The sequence below is a fragment of the Fusarium odoratissimum genome (genome assembly GCF_000260195.1).
Source record: "Fusarium odoratissimum NRRL 54006 unplaced genomic scaffold supercont1.4, whole genome shotgun sequence".
Lineage (NCBI taxonomy): Eukaryota > Fungi > Ascomycota > Sordariomycetes > Hypocreales > Nectriaceae > Fusarium > Fusarium odoratissimum.
This window is the reverse complement of record NW_022158690.1, coordinates 1,964,269-1,982,334: the sequence shown is the minus strand read 5'-3', so window position 1 is coordinate 1,982,334 and position 18,066 is coordinate 1,964,269. Positions and strand designations below refer to the sequence as shown.

Genomic DNA, 18,066 nt, shown 5'->3' with positions numbered 1-18,066 from the left:
AAAAAAACTTTGCTGATAAGTTTGAGTCCCCACGTGGCCCACTGTTAGGCCAGCGTTAGAAGGTTTCGGGACCTTCTAAATGCCTGAGGATCATGCACTAAATCTGACTGACAGTACTGAAATGTCGGTATGGATGTGGGTCCTTCTGCGCTAGCGTATCGGTGTTTGGTTCCGATCACCTGGTTAAGGTTGGTGAGTTCATGATCAAACTTGACATGACTCACGTAACCATAACCAAGAACCAATAGAATGGTCTAGGATTTAGATGACTTTTTCACCTTGAAAGCTAAGTGAGAAGAAGAGTCCATCTTATATGAAAGATTTGCTGCGTTATAATATCTCAGGCCTCAAGGTTAGCTTACTGAATTCTCCTCAGGCCTAAACTGACTTCTGTATTATAATTGACCGAAGGAGTTTTCCTGCTTTGTGCTGCTTCTTCTAAGGAGTCTTGATGTTGACTAGCTAAGACAGACGCCATTGCTTGAAACTAAAGAGAGATATGACAGAAGTACTGGAATACATCATTCATATCAAGTACTCTCCAACAGTAATCGTTTCATCACATCAAATTCATCCTTACAGTGGTTTTCGGCCCCAAATAAAGCGCATGGGAAAGTAAGCTCCTATACCATTCAACTCTGTCTCCAGATCTTGCGCAAGGTAATCCAGCCTTTCATCCGGCAACGGCTTCAAAGAGGGGCTCAAGGCTATCACGATTAGTAGGGACCCCCAAGATCGTATCTAGACTCACTCTTGGCACCAGCCGCAAACCCCTTGGCGATAATCAAGTCCGCTCCAACCCCCAACCTCCCCAACTCCTCATCCGTGTTCCTCTCACCAACCGCCCTCATAGCTGTCATCTCTTGTACGTCCTCTAGCCCAGCTTCAACCAACCAAGACTTCATCTTTGGTGCTTCGAGAGGATCTAAACCTGAGGCTTGGCAGACAGCTCTGATACACGCAAACATATCGTGATACCTCGGGTTCTCAGTCTCGGGAGTTGGGCAGATACGATCGCAGTCGCCAATTTGGATCCATCCACCTGGTTTGAGAAGTTTGATGTGTTCATTCACCACGGCGCGTTGAGCTGAGCCGGAACCAGCGGCGATGAGAATCATACGCATGTTGATGAGATCAAAAGATCCACTCCACGATTCTGGCGCAGGATCGTTGATGTCTTGCTTTACATAGCTAATGCCATCTGTGGTCGTATTTGGGAAGAAAGAAGTATTGATGTCAGTGCCGATGAAGGTATGTTCACCTTGAGCTGGCTTAGGAATCGAGGACTGTATATCACGCATCCAGAGACCGTCCGCAGTCCCGACATCGAGTACAGCTCGAGACTGCGTTGAGAAGTCAATCGGTGGGAATATTAGTTTCTCTTCTGCTGCCTGCTTGAAACCAAGATGATAAATGGTCAATCGGCCTATGTCACTGCTCACGTCTTGATCCTGGGCTTTGAGATACCACTCTGGTGTTGAGTATACAGCTTCTGACATTTTATGTTGTTTGCGATTGGTGAATGAGTCAGTAAGCTGAAGTTTAGGGACTGATGCTTGAGTGAGATACTCTGCTTATCTTTTTGTGACGATTTCTGAAGCTGATGGCACGTGCCTGCTGAGCGGCACAGCTATTGCTTACTTGCATCCTTCTAAAGCTTTTCGAGGGGACTGATAGCCAATCGAAGTTTTGCATATGTGTTCCAGAAAAGTGATACCAGCCTTATCAATGGAACTCGGTACACGACCCAACTACTCAGGTAATGCGGTCGGGTGCATGGCTTTTCGCATACCGAATGACCATTGAGATTTCTGAACATGTGTCAACATCTGAGGTCTTCATAGATAACCTTATATAACATCGTGCGGATGTGCTTGGTGGCTTCATAAATTGACTCAACGGTTTGAGCTTAAGTTCAGATGTCAGCACAAACGCGTTCATCTGCCTGTACATCTTGAGGCAGGCATCAGAAGCTATTAGATGAATAATATATGGGACCATTACTCTTCCAATTGTTCAGGAAGATCTCATCAATGTCACCGCACTTGAAAGCCGGATTCAATGTTTGTTATATCGCGAGAACTGTTACAAGAGTCTTTGCCTCGACATGCATCTTTCATATCGCTCGTTGAGATAAAAACCTTCTTTAAACCTTGATACTCGGATATATTACAGTTAGATACCCTCCACAAGATGAATCTCGAAAAATCCCCTCCAAATCCCCTTGCTGCAATGCTGAATAGCTTCACTTTGACGGCGTCCAACACGCTAGCCTACCAGCTTCCCTGCAAATCCATCCACCCCTATGCTATAAAATATGACAAAAAAGCCCTGGCTGCCCCTAGACACAGGGCCAAAACTCCCCCCCTACAAAGGCAATCTGATGCACAGGAACGTAAAGTTCCTCAAAGTCCTCGACGTGGACTCCGCCCACGGCACTGTCGTAAAGGCACGGATCGGCAGACAGCTCTACGCCATAAAATTTGTGAGTTGCCATCACTGTCTCAATACATCATCCTAATAGCTCGCAGTTCGTCAGCCCTCCAAACGACGTCAACACCAGAGAAGTCTACGGCAACAGACCATTATGGAGCTGCTGTCAAGCATTTGACTGGTATTTCTCACCGTTTGAGAACGAATGCCGAGCTTTCGGCAGACTGAAGGAGCAGAGAGCCGAGTTCATCGCTGTCAAGGTCTACGGATGGGTTGCTCTCACGGCAAAACAGATTGAGAGAAAGCTCGTTGCGGCGGGGGCGAAAGGACGTGGACTAAATGGATTTCCACCTGGTACACTCTACGGTATTGTCAAAGACTGGGTTGACATGGCCCCGTATCATGATTCAAAGCAACGCGAGACCCATGACCAGATGGTGGCGGTGAAACATTTCCCCAGAATGCTTAAAGATATCCATAAGCTTCATTTTCTGGGGATAGTGATCCGAGACTTGAAACCAGATCAGTACATCGACGGTGTCCTCGTCGATCTCAGTCTCGCCTCTACAGTTCCCCATCCCTACGGTCCATCAGCTACTGGCAGAGAAAGTCCCTGGCAACCACGCTGGACGTACGAAAGCCTCGCAGCATGGGACCTGTACTCCTTCCAATGTCACGTCATTGATTTCTGGAAGCACAACTCCAAAATATTCTTCAGAAGACGGTGTCGAAACGGTATACCAAAGACCTGCAACTTGGTAGCGTACCCTGTAGCTAAATGTCGCCAACGGCGCTTCGTACGCTCAGGACGGTTCGTGCCAATCTTGAACTACTATGAGGAGGCGCTAGCGATGGTGACAAAGCCGAAATATGATCCGCTGGATTTTCTCAGGAGAAATCCGGGGTATCCGAGGTATATCGCACCGTTTGGAGTGCCAGCAAGAGCACCGCCGCCTAGAAAAGGGCCAAGGATGAGACAGGGCGATGATTGCTGTGCTGTTATGTAGCGTATTTAGCTCTACTATTTAGTTATCGAGTTGTTGGTATTGAATAGAGTATGAGTAATGATCTGGAACACTTAGTGAGCGGCCTTGGGAAATGCACTTGATATGATTGACATGAAATACATCAGATTCCATCTAGCGTCTGGCTACATAAGAAAACCTGTTGGAGGGCGCGTATGCACTAGACAGGGCATGCGTTACTAGTGTAATCACATTCAGGCTATTGTAGGTATCTCGTCTCAAAAGTCCCGCGGTAATGCAGAAAATATGTTATTTCCAGAAATATGTTCAAGTGAAGTAAACAAAACGAACGCATTGGCACATCTTATACCATGTTGATACCAAGGAAACTACCAAATCCAACAGCCATAACTCCCCAACTCCAAGAAGTAATAGACCCTGCTGAGCATCCATCATCGTCGTGACTCTTCTTTTTGGTAGGGCTCGCGGATGAACTTTCACTATCATCATCATCATCGGCGGCAGAACCAGAACCGCTCTTGGAACCGCTGCTAGAACCACTGCTGTCATCACCACTGCTGCCACTAGAGCCACTGCTCCCACTGCTCCCACTGTCTCCAGAGTCTGACCCTGAACTTCCATGGTGAATCTTCCTCTTGCAAAGCTTGTTGCTCGCTGTCTCTGTCGCTTTCGAAGAGGTTGATTTGGTACTCGTGGTCTTTCTCTTCTTGAGATCAACAAAAGTGATAGGCGTCATCCAGAGTTCGCTCTCCGACGAAGGAATTGTTCTGGACTGCACGGATGCAGTCTGGGTTGCGGTAATAGTAGCGCACACAGCTGAGCCTGAGCCCAGGGAGCAATCATATGTTGTCGAGCTGACAGCAAGGTTCATGCTTGACTCTTCGTAAGTCACAGTAATGCCGTGAAAGTCTCCATCGCAGGAGTATGAAGTGCCAAAGTTTGTCTGACAAGCGAGAAGATATTCCGTCTTTGAGCCAGTTTCTGTAATAAGGGAGGCATAGATATTCGTTGCACTTCCTGTCTTTCTCTGAGGTAAAAAGACAGTTTCAGTAGAGTATTTGGTAGTGCTCTTTGCCGCATCAGCCATATACGGCGCGAGGGCGAGAAGACTGATAGTAATCGAAGACCTCATTATGGTGTTTGTATGTCTAGTTGAGAGAACTGAGTCGGCAAAATCTACGGACAGGCGGGAGATGAGCTGAATATTTATCCTTAACCCAATTCACCCTCAAAATCCTTCAGGAACCATGTCGTCCAATAATCAGTGACATTCCCCTGCAACGCCACTGGCAACCCTTGCTGCCCTTGCTTACAGCTCAGCCCTGGGGGACAGGGGTAAGCGAGTGAATCATCTCGTCTAACAAGCTTATTTGGTGGCAGTTTATGCTTGTTTTCCGCAGCCACTACCGTCCCGTTATGGTATATCAAAAGAAGCGTGGTATGAAAGGGGGAATTGATCCTCTGCTGATGGAATTGAGGTAGCCCGTCTCTTTGATGACCGTCTTAGTCTGACCAAGGTTGTCAACGTGGCTCTCTACTGTCCATTCGGAGGTTTAGTTATAGGAACCTTGTGAATAGCTGCGCTGCTGCTTTGCATAACCTACGTCAATTAATTACCCATTCCACGATGTTCACCGCCATGCCTTTGCGGGATCTTGGCAGGAGGTCGCTACTCAGCCCTATCATTTCGCTAGGCATCCTCTGTATCAGAACATGGATCAACGGGGCTATGGCAGCTCCTCTTCGTTTATATCGCTCGATTAAGTAGGTATTTTTACAATTGCAATCCTTTTGCAGAGGATTTGCCTCGACTGTAAGTTCATGTAGCCTTGCCACATAAGGAATCGAACCGAGGCCTCCAGGTTCAAATGCCCCGCTCCGAGATGATAATCCGAGCCGATGAGCTCAGCTTCAATGACGTAGCGTAACCGATCGACTCTAACTTCGTGATAACCTCACTTCAAACTCAAAATGGCAGACACAAGCTCCAGACGTGTCGCCGAGGTTCTTTTAGAGCCTACAGGCTTGAAGATCACATCCTTCCAAGAGATCCAATCGCTGTGGGCAGGATACGGCCATATCTGCGCCCTCACTGCAAAACCAAAGGACGCCGAAACAGCTGGCAGAGTGCGCAAGTACCTGCATGCAGCCGAGTCAAACAATACCTTCTTTCTCATTCTCAAGCTTATATCGCCGCCACCTGGGCCAACGGATGAAGGTCATCTGCGCAAGATATTGAGTTACGACGTTGAGCAGTATTTCTACGAACATGTTGCTCCTCAGTTGGATGATGACGTTGCAGTAGCCCATTGTCTGACGTCGAGTTGGAAGTCTAAGCATGAGGATGGAGAGTTACGGAGCCTCACTGCTACAATTCTTACCGATTTGAGAGTCAAGTTCCCTGTAGAAGGAGGGAAGCGATCTGTTCTGAGTCCGCGACAAGTTCAGTCTGCTCTGGAATGGTTGGCAAGGTTTCACAGCAACTCGTGGAAATTTCTACCTGTGAATTTGGACGAGTATCTCCTCCCGCCGCTGGAGGAGTTCAAACGACGAGATGCAGGTGGCGCTGCAGGAAACAAGTTATGGCTGAATGGAGGATACACCTACCTTGCGACTCGACGCACAGAGTACAAGTCACTCGCTGGCGATACATACTCCGAGTGGTCAGATGCCTTCTGCGGGCCTTTTCAAGGATCGGATAAGTCTGCTGCAGAAGTGGTAGCTGACTTCCTCACACCAACCGGTCGACCCTTCGAGACACTCATCCACGGCGATGTCAAGTCTGAAAATCTCTTCACTACCGAGTTAGGGGATGATGTCTGCTTCTTCGACTTTCAGTACGTCGGTCTTGGGCTTGGAGTCTGCGATTTGGCCAAGCTGTTCACATGCTCTGTCCCTCTCGACATGCTAACCGACTGTCCATCTTTACCTCAAGAAATGGACATGGACCGTGGTGAAAAGGCTTTGTTGTATCTCTACCATGAGACATTGCTGAGTCGTCGACCTTCTGACAAGGAACCTTTGGATTATGATTGGGACACTCTCGTTCGACACTGGGAGTGTGCTCTTGTTGATTGGTGTCGCTTCCAAGCATCTTGGGGATTCTGGGGAAACACGGAGTGGCTTGAGGCGAGAGTTAGACATATTCTTAAAGACGCTACGTGGAGAGAGTGGTTGCAGAAGGAGGTTTCTGATACCGGAGGGTCTTCAAGCATATAGACAATGAATGAATAGATTTTGTATTTGATTAGTTAATCAGGCTTCTAGTAGTTGCGCTTTGTACAACCTGATCTCTTGGTAATGGTCTGTTGATATCAATTTGACACAGCTCCACAGTCATTCTCGAGACCACCCCAGACGTGATACATCCAAGATGGCACTGGCCTTCCATCCCAGCACAATTCCATCTACTGCATCCCCTTCTTCAGGAAGAACGCAGCGAGCTTCGCAACCTGTTCTAGCTGTTGAAGTGGAACACCCTCACTTCGCGACAGCTTTTCTGAAAGTCCACTGAACGTCTTCCAAACCTCGATGTACTTGTTATTCGTGTTCGAATCGGTGCCTATCCAATTCAGCGCATATGCCATCTGCCCGCGCTCCTGTATGTTCTTCAGATCATCCTCGTCAATAGAGCTATGATAGTAGTCGAAGGCAACCTTGGGCTCAAGTCGCTTCAACTCTCTGGTGTAGATGGCACCTAGCCTCACACACTCGATGACAAGAGCAGCTAGGCCTGTGGCTAGGCCGTTGGCCACAGAACTACCCGAGTGGGCTTCGAACTTCTCCAACTGAGTTTTCATTTCATTGGTGTCGACGACAACTTCGTGGCCGGGGAGGATAAAGTCTATGTTATGGGAATCGCCGACTGTTTCGAGTATGTTTCCTGTTGCCTTGGCAGCGCCGATTCTGAAGCATTGATTGCTGCTTCCGTGCGGGTAGCTGAGGTCCGCCGACTGTCCTTGGTCGCTGGCGGCGCAGAATATGAGGATACGATGTTTGTCGATGGCGTTGAGAATTGCCCTGTTGAACTCGCCCTTCAACTCTCCTTCCGGTGGCTTGATAGTCCACGACATGCAGATAATTTGAGACCCTCTCTCTGCGGCGTAATCAATAGCCTTGCCGGTCAGAAGATGCCTGTTATATGGGGGAGCGAGCTTACCTTTACTGCGCTATCCGCTCTGATCTGAAGTTTATCCGAGTTCCCTGCTCGGAATGTCTGAAGCTTGATGACATGGATGACAGCGCTGGGACAAATCTTGTGAATCAGCCTGGCCATCAATGTCCCGTGTCCTGAAGGCGAGCTCCAGTACGGCGGCACACGTGGTGTTGGACGTTCATCACGATAGTCAAAGCTTTTGCCCAAAAAGGTGCGATCCCTAGTGTCGTTGAGATCAGGATGCATGAAATCGACGCCATCATCGATCAGGGCGACTTCCACTGGCTTGAGAGATGGTTTGGTGTCCCTGAGAGCTTTGATCTGCTTGAAACGTTTGGAAAAGTCCTCCATGCACTTCATCCACTTGTGTGGATCGATTGATCGCTCTAGAGGCTGAGGTCTAGCGTCAGGGACTTGAATCTGGGTCACCCGTCGACCGCCTCCCGTTTTGGGCGGGTTTACTCTAGGCGGATGTTTCCCCTCTGGCCAAGACTGGCGTAATCTTTCTTCAAATGCTTTGATGTTCTCTAGAGTTCTGTCGCGAGACTCAAGGCCCTATTGCAAGAGATGTTAGTGTTAACACAACACGACAGCAAGGGACTGGGTCGCTGATAGACATGCCTCATCTTGGGACAGATGAATAACTTCAAGCGTCGGTATCATGGCTAGACCCTCCTTCTCAGACCATGCTCTGAGAGTTGAGTTACTGCCACTCCATTGGAGGTGAATCTCGCGTAGGTGCGTCCCAATCTTGCGAAGGCAGAGCGCATCCAAGTCCAGCCGTCTCCAGTCGAGTATTTCAACACCCTAAATTCATCAGTCTAAGAGCATTACAATAGATATATCTCACACCTACCAGGTCCTTCAGACACTCCTCGATCGCCTCATCACTGTGCGAAGGCTTTTCCATATCTTCAACAACAACCTATTCTCTTATTAGTATTCGGACATAGGTGACTTCCACAGAGATCTTACCTTGATGATTCTAGTTACTGGTTTTGCCCGCAGCCAGTCAAAGAAAAATACCATGTCCTAAGCAAGTCATCAGTATACGTACAACAAGAAGCAAGATTGTCTCTCACCTTTCTCCCTTGATGCCTCACATCTGGCTGTTCTCTATTTCCCTTTAGTCGAACTTGCGGAAATCCCACGTACTGCAGTGCTGTATCGAACTTCAAATGGCCGAAATGCTTCTTAAAGTCATTCTCACTGAGAGTGTTGGGCGGCCCAAAGTCAAACCAGAACTCTTTGGCTGGACATCTTGTTAGCTAGAAATCTTGGGTGAAAGCTCCATGTGCTGATACTGGTTGATGAAGGCCTAACCACAGTACCTGTAGACTCTGGGGGCAAAGGGAACCCTTCTTACCTGGCTCATCCTGCAACCTCAAACTCTCAGCTGCCTTTTCTGGACTCTGTCTACGCAAGGCCTCCAGTTTCAGTAGGTCACTGATCATGTTTGCTGTCTCTTGCGTCTCTTTCTCCTTGCTGAGAGGGTTATCAGCCACGGCTGGCCGAGTGATCTTTTGAACTGCTTCAGTCTTGACACGAGTAAGTGGTGCCAAGTTTGGAGATTGAAGAGGAGTAGTGACGCCTTGTGGTGTCAAGGCGATTGAACCTCTGCGCTTCGAAGCTGAGTCTCCCTTATCTCTAGGCGGTGGCGGACCCATACTCGACCTTTCTGGACCGGACTTCTCTGGTCTCGCTGATACTCTCTTTGCATCCTTCTTTGGATCTAGTCCCTTCTCGTGCCTGGGATCAACCTTTTTGGGGGCCCCTGACTTGAGCTCCTGGCTGGCTATATCCTGAGCATGTCTGCGTCGGCTCTCTAGCACCTTCTTCCGAGTATGGTGGTGATACTGATATACCGATATAGTCCGATTGGAGTCTTCTGGGTCCTGGATTGGTATGTCTAAAAGACCGTGACATGTGCGTAAAAGTTCACTGACCACGCCCACTTGGCTCTTGCAACAATACTCATAATCGACAGCCCGATGGAGAGGGGTGCGACCTTTGCTATCCCTCACAAAGAACATCTGTCGAGGTGAAAAGCGACACATGTTACTAAACGCATCTTGTCTGTTCTTTCCATCATCAGCGATGCATGCAGCAGCAGCATGTAAGCATGTCGTCTCATCGCCGCCATCCCAATTCTCGTACTTCTTTAACATCAGAGCTTTGTAATCTTCGTATGTTCTCTCTCTCATTCTCAGGCATACTGAGTAATAGAAGGAAATGTTGACCTTCAGAAGCGCGGTGGTTAGAGGAACACGACCTTTGTTATCCGGTGACCATGCTAAGACTGCCGGCAGTTTTCGAACAGCTTGCATCATCACCCACTGCAAGCTGACAGGTGGCTTGTGAGCTCTGTAGTTGTATTCTGCCAGGTAATGAAGGAAATTCCTCCTTTCATCATCTGTCTTTTCACTCCATTCGGCCCGCCTGTCATTGACAAATTTTGCTCTCTGACTCTTCTTCTCTTCTTCATCCAAATCAGCGCTGAGCAGCTTCTTGGATAGTTTGCGTGCTTCTTCGAGATCCAGCTCAAACTTTGCCTTAACATGATCCTCGTCTGGTTCAACTTCTGAAGCAACCAGAAAGTCATTCGGATCGAGGTCGTCGTCGTAGTCATCATCCTCTTCTTCATGCGCATGGGGCAGGCTTTTAGAAGGTTCCTCGGTGGGATTCATCGTGGTTTGGACAAACAATGAGAGACTTAGCTGGATGGTGAAATGAACAAGAAGCTCAATTGGATGGGTAGAGCCTGCATGCGAAAGTTCAGAGAACCTCGCAATAGGTATCATCAGCCCTGTCTTGGCGACATCCACCCATTCTCCCATGATTGGCTTTCTACCCGCTCAGAGACCTGCATGGTCAGCATGTGCCGCCCTCTATAGCCTGATCTGATTTGATCATGGGTACCTCAAGAGGTACCGTCCAAGTCGAAGTTATTTATAAACATCCGAGAAAGGGTTAGTAGGAAGATGAGGATTCTAATTCATGTATATTTGAACCCATACTCTCTCATCGAACACTTGGACAATTAGAATTATGGACTCTGCGCAGTAGAGGTCAGCAACGCCACAGCGATGACAGATCCCTGGAGTGATGATCAGGCAGACGAGCCTCTCTTGGCCTTTGATCCACCTATGGAAGACCAGGTCATCGGTGAAGACGACACTTTCCGAACTCAGAATGCCTCTTTGAGCGATTGGGAAAGACGCAACATTATCGAGCGAACCAGTGGAAGCATCCATACTCGCGTTGAGCTGCTTTCAGTCAGTCACGGATCATACAATGAAGGAGGAGACGAAGCAACACTTCTGGTCTTCCGTTTCCGATTTGACCCTCAGAAAAGTTCTCGGAGAGTGCTCTGGGCCAAAGCCGAAATTGAGTTCTTTGCTGAGGATGCCCTGGATCTCACTGTGGAAGCCATCGCGCCCGAGGAGCGTTGGGCAGTGGTGCCGACAACTGATACAGAGACAACAACACGCAGCGGACAGCTGAATCTAGGTGCGCCAGGTGTGCCATTGCTTCATGCTGGCGCTTCAGCAGGGTTGGAGAAGACGTACAGCAGGGATGTCAAAGATGCGACTACTGTTACAGGCGCCATCAACCTCGGGACAGGGAAGAACTCGGGCGGCTCTACAGTGGCAGTCTGGAATTTCCAGGAAAACGAGCGACACAAGACGGGTGTTCCGGATTCGGTAACGACTGCGATTCTACTGCGACGCTCGTGCGATGAGCGCTTTACTGCGGTAGTGACGCTGGAGGCTGACGTCGACTGGGTCACCGGATTGGAGCGCAAGTTTGCCAAGATACCATTGGATGATCCCATTCTTTTCAATCCCAAAGGTACAGGGGGGCCCAGCAAGAAGGGGAGGTCTTACGGATTGAAAGACTTGGCGAATGTTGATCTTTATCAATTATGCAAAGTGAGAATGGCTGTCGAGGCTCCATTCGCTGTAAAATGAAGCCGTGTGACATACAGCTGAAGATAGATAGTCACTTGAATTAGTATTTGGTCAGACCACTTATGAAGGACTTTGAGTTAGCCAGTAGCGATCAAATACAAGCAATTCTCCGATGAATACATGAGAGATACAGAGAGTGATATGACTAGCATATGCAACTCGTTAACTCGTCACACACCCTGTAGCTCTACCTTGTCAGCTTAACTGTGCCTCCCCCTCTTCCGCCCGTGGTAAGGCTCCCACAGTCGGCTACTGAATTTCAAAAAAGTCATCGCAACTTGACATACAGATTCAGGGTCTGGTTCTGCCACTGATAACTAATCTTAAACAAACAAGCCAAAGACTTTGCTGTGATCATGGCTGAGCCAGTGATTCCCAACGGGCAGAAGCCTGTTTTAGAGGTTCGTACGACAATAGACAACGAAGAAGACAATAAGGAACCAAACAACAGTAAGTAGGCTTGACGACTTTTCTGCGTCTATGCATACTGTAATATGGCTGACATTCTCACAAAGCCGCGCTTAAGGTGATTCAAGAGGGAGGGCATCTTGTAACCACCGACGAGAATTCTGACAACGAAGGACCATTCGTACCCTTTGAGTGAGTGCGAGTCAACCCGATTCCTGTCACTGCTGATATTTTTCTTCACAAGTGTCATTCTTATTCATGGAATCTATGGGACAAGTCTAGATTCGTGGACAAGAGGGTCCAACACGATATGGATCAACAAAGCATTCGCCGATGTTTCAGCAAGAATGGGACGCATCATGTCCTACGGTTACCACACAGATGTTGAGAAAGGCAGATACTATTCACCATATGGTATCTATCAAGAAGCAGAGGCACTTTTGGAAGCCCTCCGAGAGCTTCGGACTCCCGAAATAAAGGTTTGTTGCCCTACACCCGTTATAGGTATGTCACTAACTAATATCTCGGCAGGAAGCTAGACGCCCTATATACTTATTTTCTCATGATATCGGAGGTACTATAGTAAAAGCGGTAAGAAGTACTTATGAATAGAGTGAGCAGGGCTCTAATTGTCGTCAACCGATGTAGGCATTATCAATGGCTACAGATCGCGAAGACAAATACGCTGATATCCTACATTATACGCGTGCTATGGTGAGAAGGATGCCCTCGACCTTTCGTAGTGCCCGACTATTCTGACTGATTAATGGCGATGGCGACAGTGTTTCTTTGGGTATCCGCACAGATATCCTTCGATCAATCTCCTGGAAGAGTCTGTGTTGCGTTTACTAGACCAAAAGCGTCAGCTCTGGTCCGGCAACATGGTCTGGTACGCCAAATGCCTCACAAAGACGATTGTGAAAGTGAACGATGCGTTTCTTGGAACTCAGATGCTCACCCAGGCCAACTTTGTCAACGTGGTTTCTAATCTCCACCTAGAACCGTCACAACAGGTTCGTGCACAACTCTATGGAAGCAGATGACAAGCCATGGGTCGCTAACGAGTCTGTAAAAGATATTTCCTCTTTCTATGTCTACCATGGCAACCCCATTTGAGCGAGTGGTGAAGATGGAGAAACCAAACTGTGACCTCATCTTGGCCGGAGAAGATGGGTCCCATCCTGTCAATGATGTCTCTTACTCAGACTGGCTTAGTAAGTTACTCGTTGACCGAAAGGCACTCACTAATGTTATACTCAGTGGGTGACTTGAATGACGAACAGCGTGTGGCCCTTCGTAAAGTTATAAACCAAGCGTCGCCTGTATTGCCATATCTCCAGGCCGATGAAGACTGGCAACATCCAGACCTTCTAGACTTACCAGAGCGAACAGAAACTATCATCGTGCATATGAGATGTTCTTCCGGTGCCGAGGCAGAAACCGAGAACGCCAGTTTCTTTCTAAACAACAGAAGCGGCACATATCATCCTCTACTGTACATGAAGTTCGATGCTCATGATATTCGATTCAACACCTGTGAAGCTATGTTGCGGACATTCATTGCTCGTATTTCATGCAACAGACTGCAGACTGAAAGCACGGTATCAAGGACAATGGACACTCTTATCACTTTCGAAGCTCTGCACCGAGTTACTCTGTTCAACGAGGCAGAGAGACTACAAAGCATAGAAGGTGAGCTGAGGTGAAGTCAAACTACTTACGGGGCTGACAAATCTACAGATATAGAGATGGGTATTCAAGTCCTGGGGTGTTTTGATGAGTGCGATGACTCTTCGATATGGTTTCTCCGTGAAATGCGCAAACGTCTTCTCAGAAACGAGATGTGGAGCAAGTTGTTGATAACCACCACAAAAGGAACTCCTGGTGATGCAAATATCGTATCTGCATTATCTGAATTTCCCCCAGAATATGTCAGAACCATCAATTACCACCCCAAGGAGCCTATACCGTTTCCTGTTGACATGGAGGCATCAAAACTCATGAAAGAGCTAGGTGAATGTATCGGGGCCGACCTGCATCGAGATGTCCTCAGCATACTCTCTAGCTGCGCGGGCGATCATGATCTTTGTGGATTGGTCCTCGAATGGCTCGGATCCTGCACGACTCAAATTGCACGTATCACGAGACTACTGGACAAAGCCGTTACCCCAGCTCTACTTTTCGCAGAAATACTGGAAGATATCGCTGAGGCACATCGAACTTGGGCTAAGATGTTGCTGTCTTGGCTCTTGGCCTGCTACAGACCACTGAAATGTGATGAGTTCCACCGTGTCTCTGATACAGTGTGGACTCGAGTAGTCGAAAACGAAGCCACTCGACCGAATTTGGCAGATATTCTACAGAGCTTTCATGGACTGATCACTCCTGTGAACGGAGAGATTAAATTCAGACACCCTGCCACTCGTGCCTGGCTCGAAAGCCGTCACTTAGTTGTCGATAAAGGTATTTGGTATGATACAGACGAGACTGAACGCCACGAGATGGTTCTGCGAACTTGCATCGACTATATCCAAGACGCAGCTGAGAATCCAGATGACGCGACACTGCATCTTCCTTACGCCATTGAATTCTGGCCCAAGCACTGGCAGTTAGTCGAGGCCTCCGAAATGCAAGTGGTAGACCTGTTTGAGAACGATACAGTGTTCGAGTTCTGGGCAAACTCACTCGTTGGCTTGAAAAACACGCTTTTGAAGCCTCCTCCAAAACATATAAAGCCCCTTCCTGTTGCAGCTCACCTGGGCTTGACGACAGTCGCAGAAACGCTATTAAGAAGAAGTCCAGATCAACCTGAGTCACGGGACCAGGCCTTAATTGAGGCTTGCAGAGCAGGCCATGTTGCTGTCATTCGACTTTTGGTGCGTTCATATTCCGATGGCTTGGACTTTGGCGATGAGAATCTACACGAAGCCGCGAGAGTTGCTGGCAACTCGTACAACAGCGAAGCTCTGAGAGAAATCGTCAACGGTCTACCCGAGCCCCCAAAGACTGCCTCAGTGCAAGAAAGCACGAGACACGAGTTTGAAGCGAACTCCAAGCCCACAAAGAGTCAAGAGAAGAACGATCAGCAAGACAACTCATCGGACGGAGCGATGAAGGGCGAACAAGAGGTTAAAGACACGAAATCTGAAAAGCATGTATCCGGGCCACTCGACTGGCTTGTGATGCCGATGAACAGAGCGGTCAAGTCAGGGATGGACGATGTTGTCACTAGACTACTCCAGCTTGGAGTGGACCCTACCCCCCCAAAGGGCATAACCCCCTACGGCAACAGCTTCATCTACACAGCAGCCAACACCTCCAATATAAGCTGCGCAAAGCTCCTCATCGAAGCGGGAGCGAACCCAGCTGCAAGAAACGACCAAGGTTATACTCCATTGCACACCGCTATTGACTGGGCTTCTGGCGAGACAGTCGAGTTCTTACTTGAGCATGGCGCTAGTATCGAGGATGAAGACCCAGAGAACCGCAGAGCTTTGGACATGGCTGCTTCATGGGGCTCTTTCACGGCATTGGAGATCATACTACAGCAAAAGGACGAGGTAGAGCGCTTGGAGCATCATCCAGATCGATACCCAGTAAATCAGGCGGCTGAATCTGGTCATAATAAATGTCTCGAGATTCTTCTCCGACATGGCTTCAGTCCTAACATTGTCACATCAATAGGAGAAACCGCCTTGAGATCTGCCATTCAAGCTGGAAGAATTGACCTTTGTAAGATATTACTGGACAATAAAGCTGACCCAGATCTGACACCGGAAAATGCGAATACACCTCTTATACTGGCAATCTCCATGGGCGACCTCGGCATGGTTAAGCTACTCATCGAACACGGGGCCACAATAGACAAGCGTGAAGCACCGCCAGATGAAGGGTGGTCACGAACGCCGCGTAAGCTCCTCATGAATCAAAAGACGTAAACTCACTAACAATACATAGTGAACGTGGCCGCCGACTGGAGTCAACCAGATATCGTTCAATATTTACTTGAAAAGGGGGCAGATCCCAATGCCCGCGACTCAGACGACATACCAGTGATAGGCGCTGCAGTAGACGGTGGACACACGAACATGGTGAAATGGCTAGTAGAGGCGAGTGCCGAAGTGAATGTCACCTACTTCGAGGCCAAATCGACGCCACTTCATGAAGCTACAGCCTATCCTGAAATGGTTCGTCTTCTGCTCCAGCATGGTGCGGATATCAGCAAGGTCAATGCGTATTCGAGAACAGCCTTGAACTACGCCATCTGTGCGAATAGCCTGGCCGCTGTTCAGATTATGCTTGAGGAGACCAAGGCCAAGTCTGATCTTGGTGCAGCCAACATCGAACCAGACCTACGCGCGGCAGTTAGTTCTGGGTGGACCGAGGTTGTTGAGGCACTACTTGAAGCTGGAGCAGACGTTAACGCCGTCGATGAGGAAAATAAATCACTCTTGGCATGTGCTATGACAAAAGGTGCATCAATTGACATGATTCGCAAGGTTCTCGAGTACAATCCCGATCTGGAGCTGAAGGACAACAAGCAGAATACGGCACTTCATTGTATCAACACTTCGACAAGTCTCGATACCGTCCGACTTGTCGTCAACGCTGGTGGAAAACTCAATGTCTTGAACTTCGAGAATGAGACACCACTGATCTACGCCATCCGAGCTCAGCTTGATGATGTCTTTTCTTATATGTTGAGAAAGGAGCCTGCGCTGCTGAATGGGTCCGTGGCATTGTCTAAGCAATCAGTTACACCCCTCCACGAGGCATGCAGAGCAGGTACACTGGCCATGGTTCGATCATTGATTGAGCATCAGGTGGAAGTCAACTCAACCTGTAAAGATGTCTACGGAACCCCTTTGATCGCAGCGACCCTTCGAAGCGATGTTGTATCATCTGGTCTAGCAAGTGAGATCATCGCTCTACTTCTTTTGAATGGAGCCGATCCAAAAGTCTCAGCTGGGCTATTTCGATATCCTCTCATCTCAGCATGTCTGGCCTGTCCTACTGAGACAATCAAGCTACTCCTGAACTCTGACGCTTCACCCCTCGACCAAGACTCCTTGACTCGCAAGCCGGTTCACTTGTCTTGTTACAACTCCCTTGAAGTTCTCAACCTCCTGGAAATCCCAGACTCGGACTTTTCAGCCAGGGATATAGTTGGTAGAGTCCCTCTACACTATGCTGTAATGAGAGGAGACGTGGAGTTAGTGCAAGCGGTTCTCGAGCGCTCTAAGCGAGCTGGCATTGATATCGATGTTAAAGACGACGACGGGTGGACACCGCTTCTCTGGGCTTTTCGCGCATCTCCGATCTGGAATCATCAGCTTGTGGATCCTGTTTCAACTCTTCAAGTGGTCTCACTTTTAGTGAAGAATGGTGCCGACATTAACGCAAAGGGGCATGGAAGCGGTAAAGACTGGACGTTCCGTGATGTGGCCTACTATCACCACGCTGAAAGGTACGTATTCGGATTCCCTTGATATCTAAGCTGACCTGGGCTCACCCTTCCCAGTATCGACATGCTCCTAGATCAAAAGTCTGCAGCAAGCGAAGGAAATACTCCAGCGAAAAAGCGAGGTAGTCTTCCAGTGCCCCCAGGTGACGAGAGCTGGTTCTGTCATTGCTGTTTGCTCGAAAGCCACGGTATCTATTTCAAGTGCTCAGCATGCCACGACTTCACCCTGTGCTATAAATGTCACTGGTCTTCTTCCAAGACACATCCTGATCATTCATCGTACATTCGACACGGGAGCGAGTGGTATGACGGCAGCACGTCAGACCAAGAGAAGATCAGCGAGATGGGTATAGACGATGGTGGTAGGGATGAAGATGTGCTATTGGATCGTGAAGAGATTCTGTATGAAGATTTTGATAGTGCGATGTCAGATGAGACATCGGAGCACTAGTCTTAAGGGTGAAGAAGAGGTTACGAAATAGCGAATCATTTTTAGTGACAACGATTGTTGAAACGGGTGCTGTGCCACAGCCAAGGCGGTTGCCTGAAAGATTCACAGGCACCATTGCGAGAAGTTCCTCCGTTACCCAATTACGAAGATCCTAGATTGACTCACTATATTTCGGCAATTTCCATAGTCAGATAAAC

The 18,066-nt window shown here is 48.4% G+C and overlaps 7 protein-coding genes across 7 annotated transcripts; 4 read left to right on the top strand and 3 right to left on the bottom strand.

The window, feature by feature from the left end:
- Positions 1 to 576: 576 nt before the first annotated feature.
- On the bottom strand, positions 577 to 1,499 carry FOIG_03883 (uncharacterized protein; the record flags this gene model as incomplete). The annotated part of the gene is made up of 2 exons (XM_031201917.1): positions 577 to 707; positions 752 to 1,499. The coding sequence occupies 2 exons, from the start codon at positions 1,497 to 1,499 to the stop codon at positions 577 to 579; spliced, it is 879 nt and encodes a 292-aa protein (XP_031069441.1).
- Positions 1,500 to 2,317: 818 nt separating this feature from the next.
- On the top strand, positions 2,318 to 3,440 carry FOIG_03882 (uncharacterized protein; the record flags this gene model as incomplete). The annotated part of the gene is made up of 2 exons (XM_031201916.1): positions 2,318 to 2,485; positions 2,532 to 3,440. The coding sequence occupies 2 exons, from the start codon at positions 2,318 to 2,320 to the stop codon at positions 3,438 to 3,440; spliced, it is 1,077 nt and encodes a 358-aa protein (XP_031069440.1).
- A 113-nt stretch (positions 3,441 to 3,553) lies between these two features.
- FOIG_03881 (uncharacterized protein) lies at positions 3,554 to 4,681 on the bottom strand. Its single transcript, XM_031201915.1, has one exon. The coding sequence runs from the start codon at positions 4,549 to 4,551 to the stop codon at positions 3,763 to 3,765; it is 789 nt and encodes a 262-aa protein (XP_031069439.1). The 5' UTR covers positions 4,552 to 4,681; the 3' UTR covers positions 3,554 to 3,762.
- A 709-nt stretch (positions 4,682 to 5,390) lies between these two features.
- On the top strand, positions 5,391 to 6,638 carry FOIG_03880 (uncharacterized protein; the record flags this gene model as incomplete). The annotated part of the gene is made up of 1 exon (XM_031201914.1): positions 5,391 to 6,638. One exon carries the CDS (start codon positions 5,391 to 5,393, stop codon positions 6,636 to 6,638), a length of 1,248 nt encoding a protein of 415 aa, XP_031069438.1.
- Positions 6,628 to 10,327, bottom strand: FOIG_03879 (uncharacterized protein). Its single transcript, XM_031201913.1, has 7 exons — positions 8,942 to 10,327; positions 8,658 to 8,827; positions 8,551 to 8,607; positions 8,432 to 8,500; positions 8,197 to 8,382; positions 7,579 to 8,130; positions 6,628 to 7,534 (listed from the first exon to the last, which is right to left on the bottom strand). Exons 1-7 carry the CDS (start codon positions 10,260 to 10,262, stop codon positions 6,827 to 6,829), a joined length of 3,063 nt encoding a protein of 1,020 aa, XP_031069437.1. The 5' UTR covers positions 10,263 to 10,327; the 3' UTR covers positions 6,628 to 6,826.
- Positions 10,328 to 10,509: 182 nt separating this feature from the next.
- On the top strand, positions 10,510 to 11,696 carry FOIG_03878 (uncharacterized protein). The gene has a single exon (XM_031201912.1). The coding sequence runs from the start codon at positions 10,662 to 10,664 to the stop codon at positions 11,544 to 11,546; it is 885 nt and encodes a 294-aa protein (XP_031069436.1). The 5' UTR covers positions 10,510 to 10,661; the 3' UTR covers positions 11,547 to 11,696.
- Positions 11,697 to 11,902: 206 nt separating this feature from the next.
- Positions 11,903 to 17,869, top strand: FOIG_03877 (uncharacterized protein; the record flags this gene model as incomplete). The annotated part of the gene is made up of 11 exons (XM_031201911.1): positions 11,903 to 11,996; positions 12,062 to 12,146; positions 12,199 to 12,433; positions 12,486 to 12,545; positions 12,603 to 12,668; positions 12,737 to 12,967; positions 13,030 to 13,168; positions 13,215 to 13,646; positions 13,695 to 15,863; positions 15,912 to 17,421; positions 17,476 to 17,869. 11 exons carry the CDS (start codon positions 11,903 to 11,905, stop codon positions 17,867 to 17,869), a joined length of 5,415 nt encoding a protein of 1,804 aa, XP_031069435.1.
- Between the last annotated feature and the right edge of the window lie 197 nt (positions 17,870 to 18,066).

What these genes read in the sequence shown, in the direction of transcription:
- FOIG_03881 (XM_031201915.1), bottom strand. Translation starts at nt 4,551, where the DNA reads ATGAGGTCTTCGATTACTATCAGTCTTCTCGCCCTCGCGCCGTATATG.
- FOIG_03879 (XM_031201913.1), bottom strand. Translation starts at nt 10,262, where the DNA reads ATGAATCCCACCGAGGAACCTTCTAAAAGCCTGCCCCATGCGCATGAA. An exon ending in AGGAGTGTCTGAAGGACCTG is followed by an intron (nt 8,383 to 8,431) that starts GTAGGTGTGAGA and finishes TGATGAATTTAG; the next exon opens with GGTGTTGAAATACTCGACTG. An exon ending in GAGCGGATAGCGCAGTAAAG is followed by an intron (nt 7,535 to 7,578) that starts GTAAGCTCGCTC and finishes CTGACCGGCAAG; the next exon opens with GCTATTGATTACGCCGCAGA.
- FOIG_03878 (XM_031201912.1), top strand. Translation starts at nt 10,662, where the DNA reads ATGACAGATCCCTGGAGTGATGATCAGGCAGACGAGCCTCTCTTGGCC.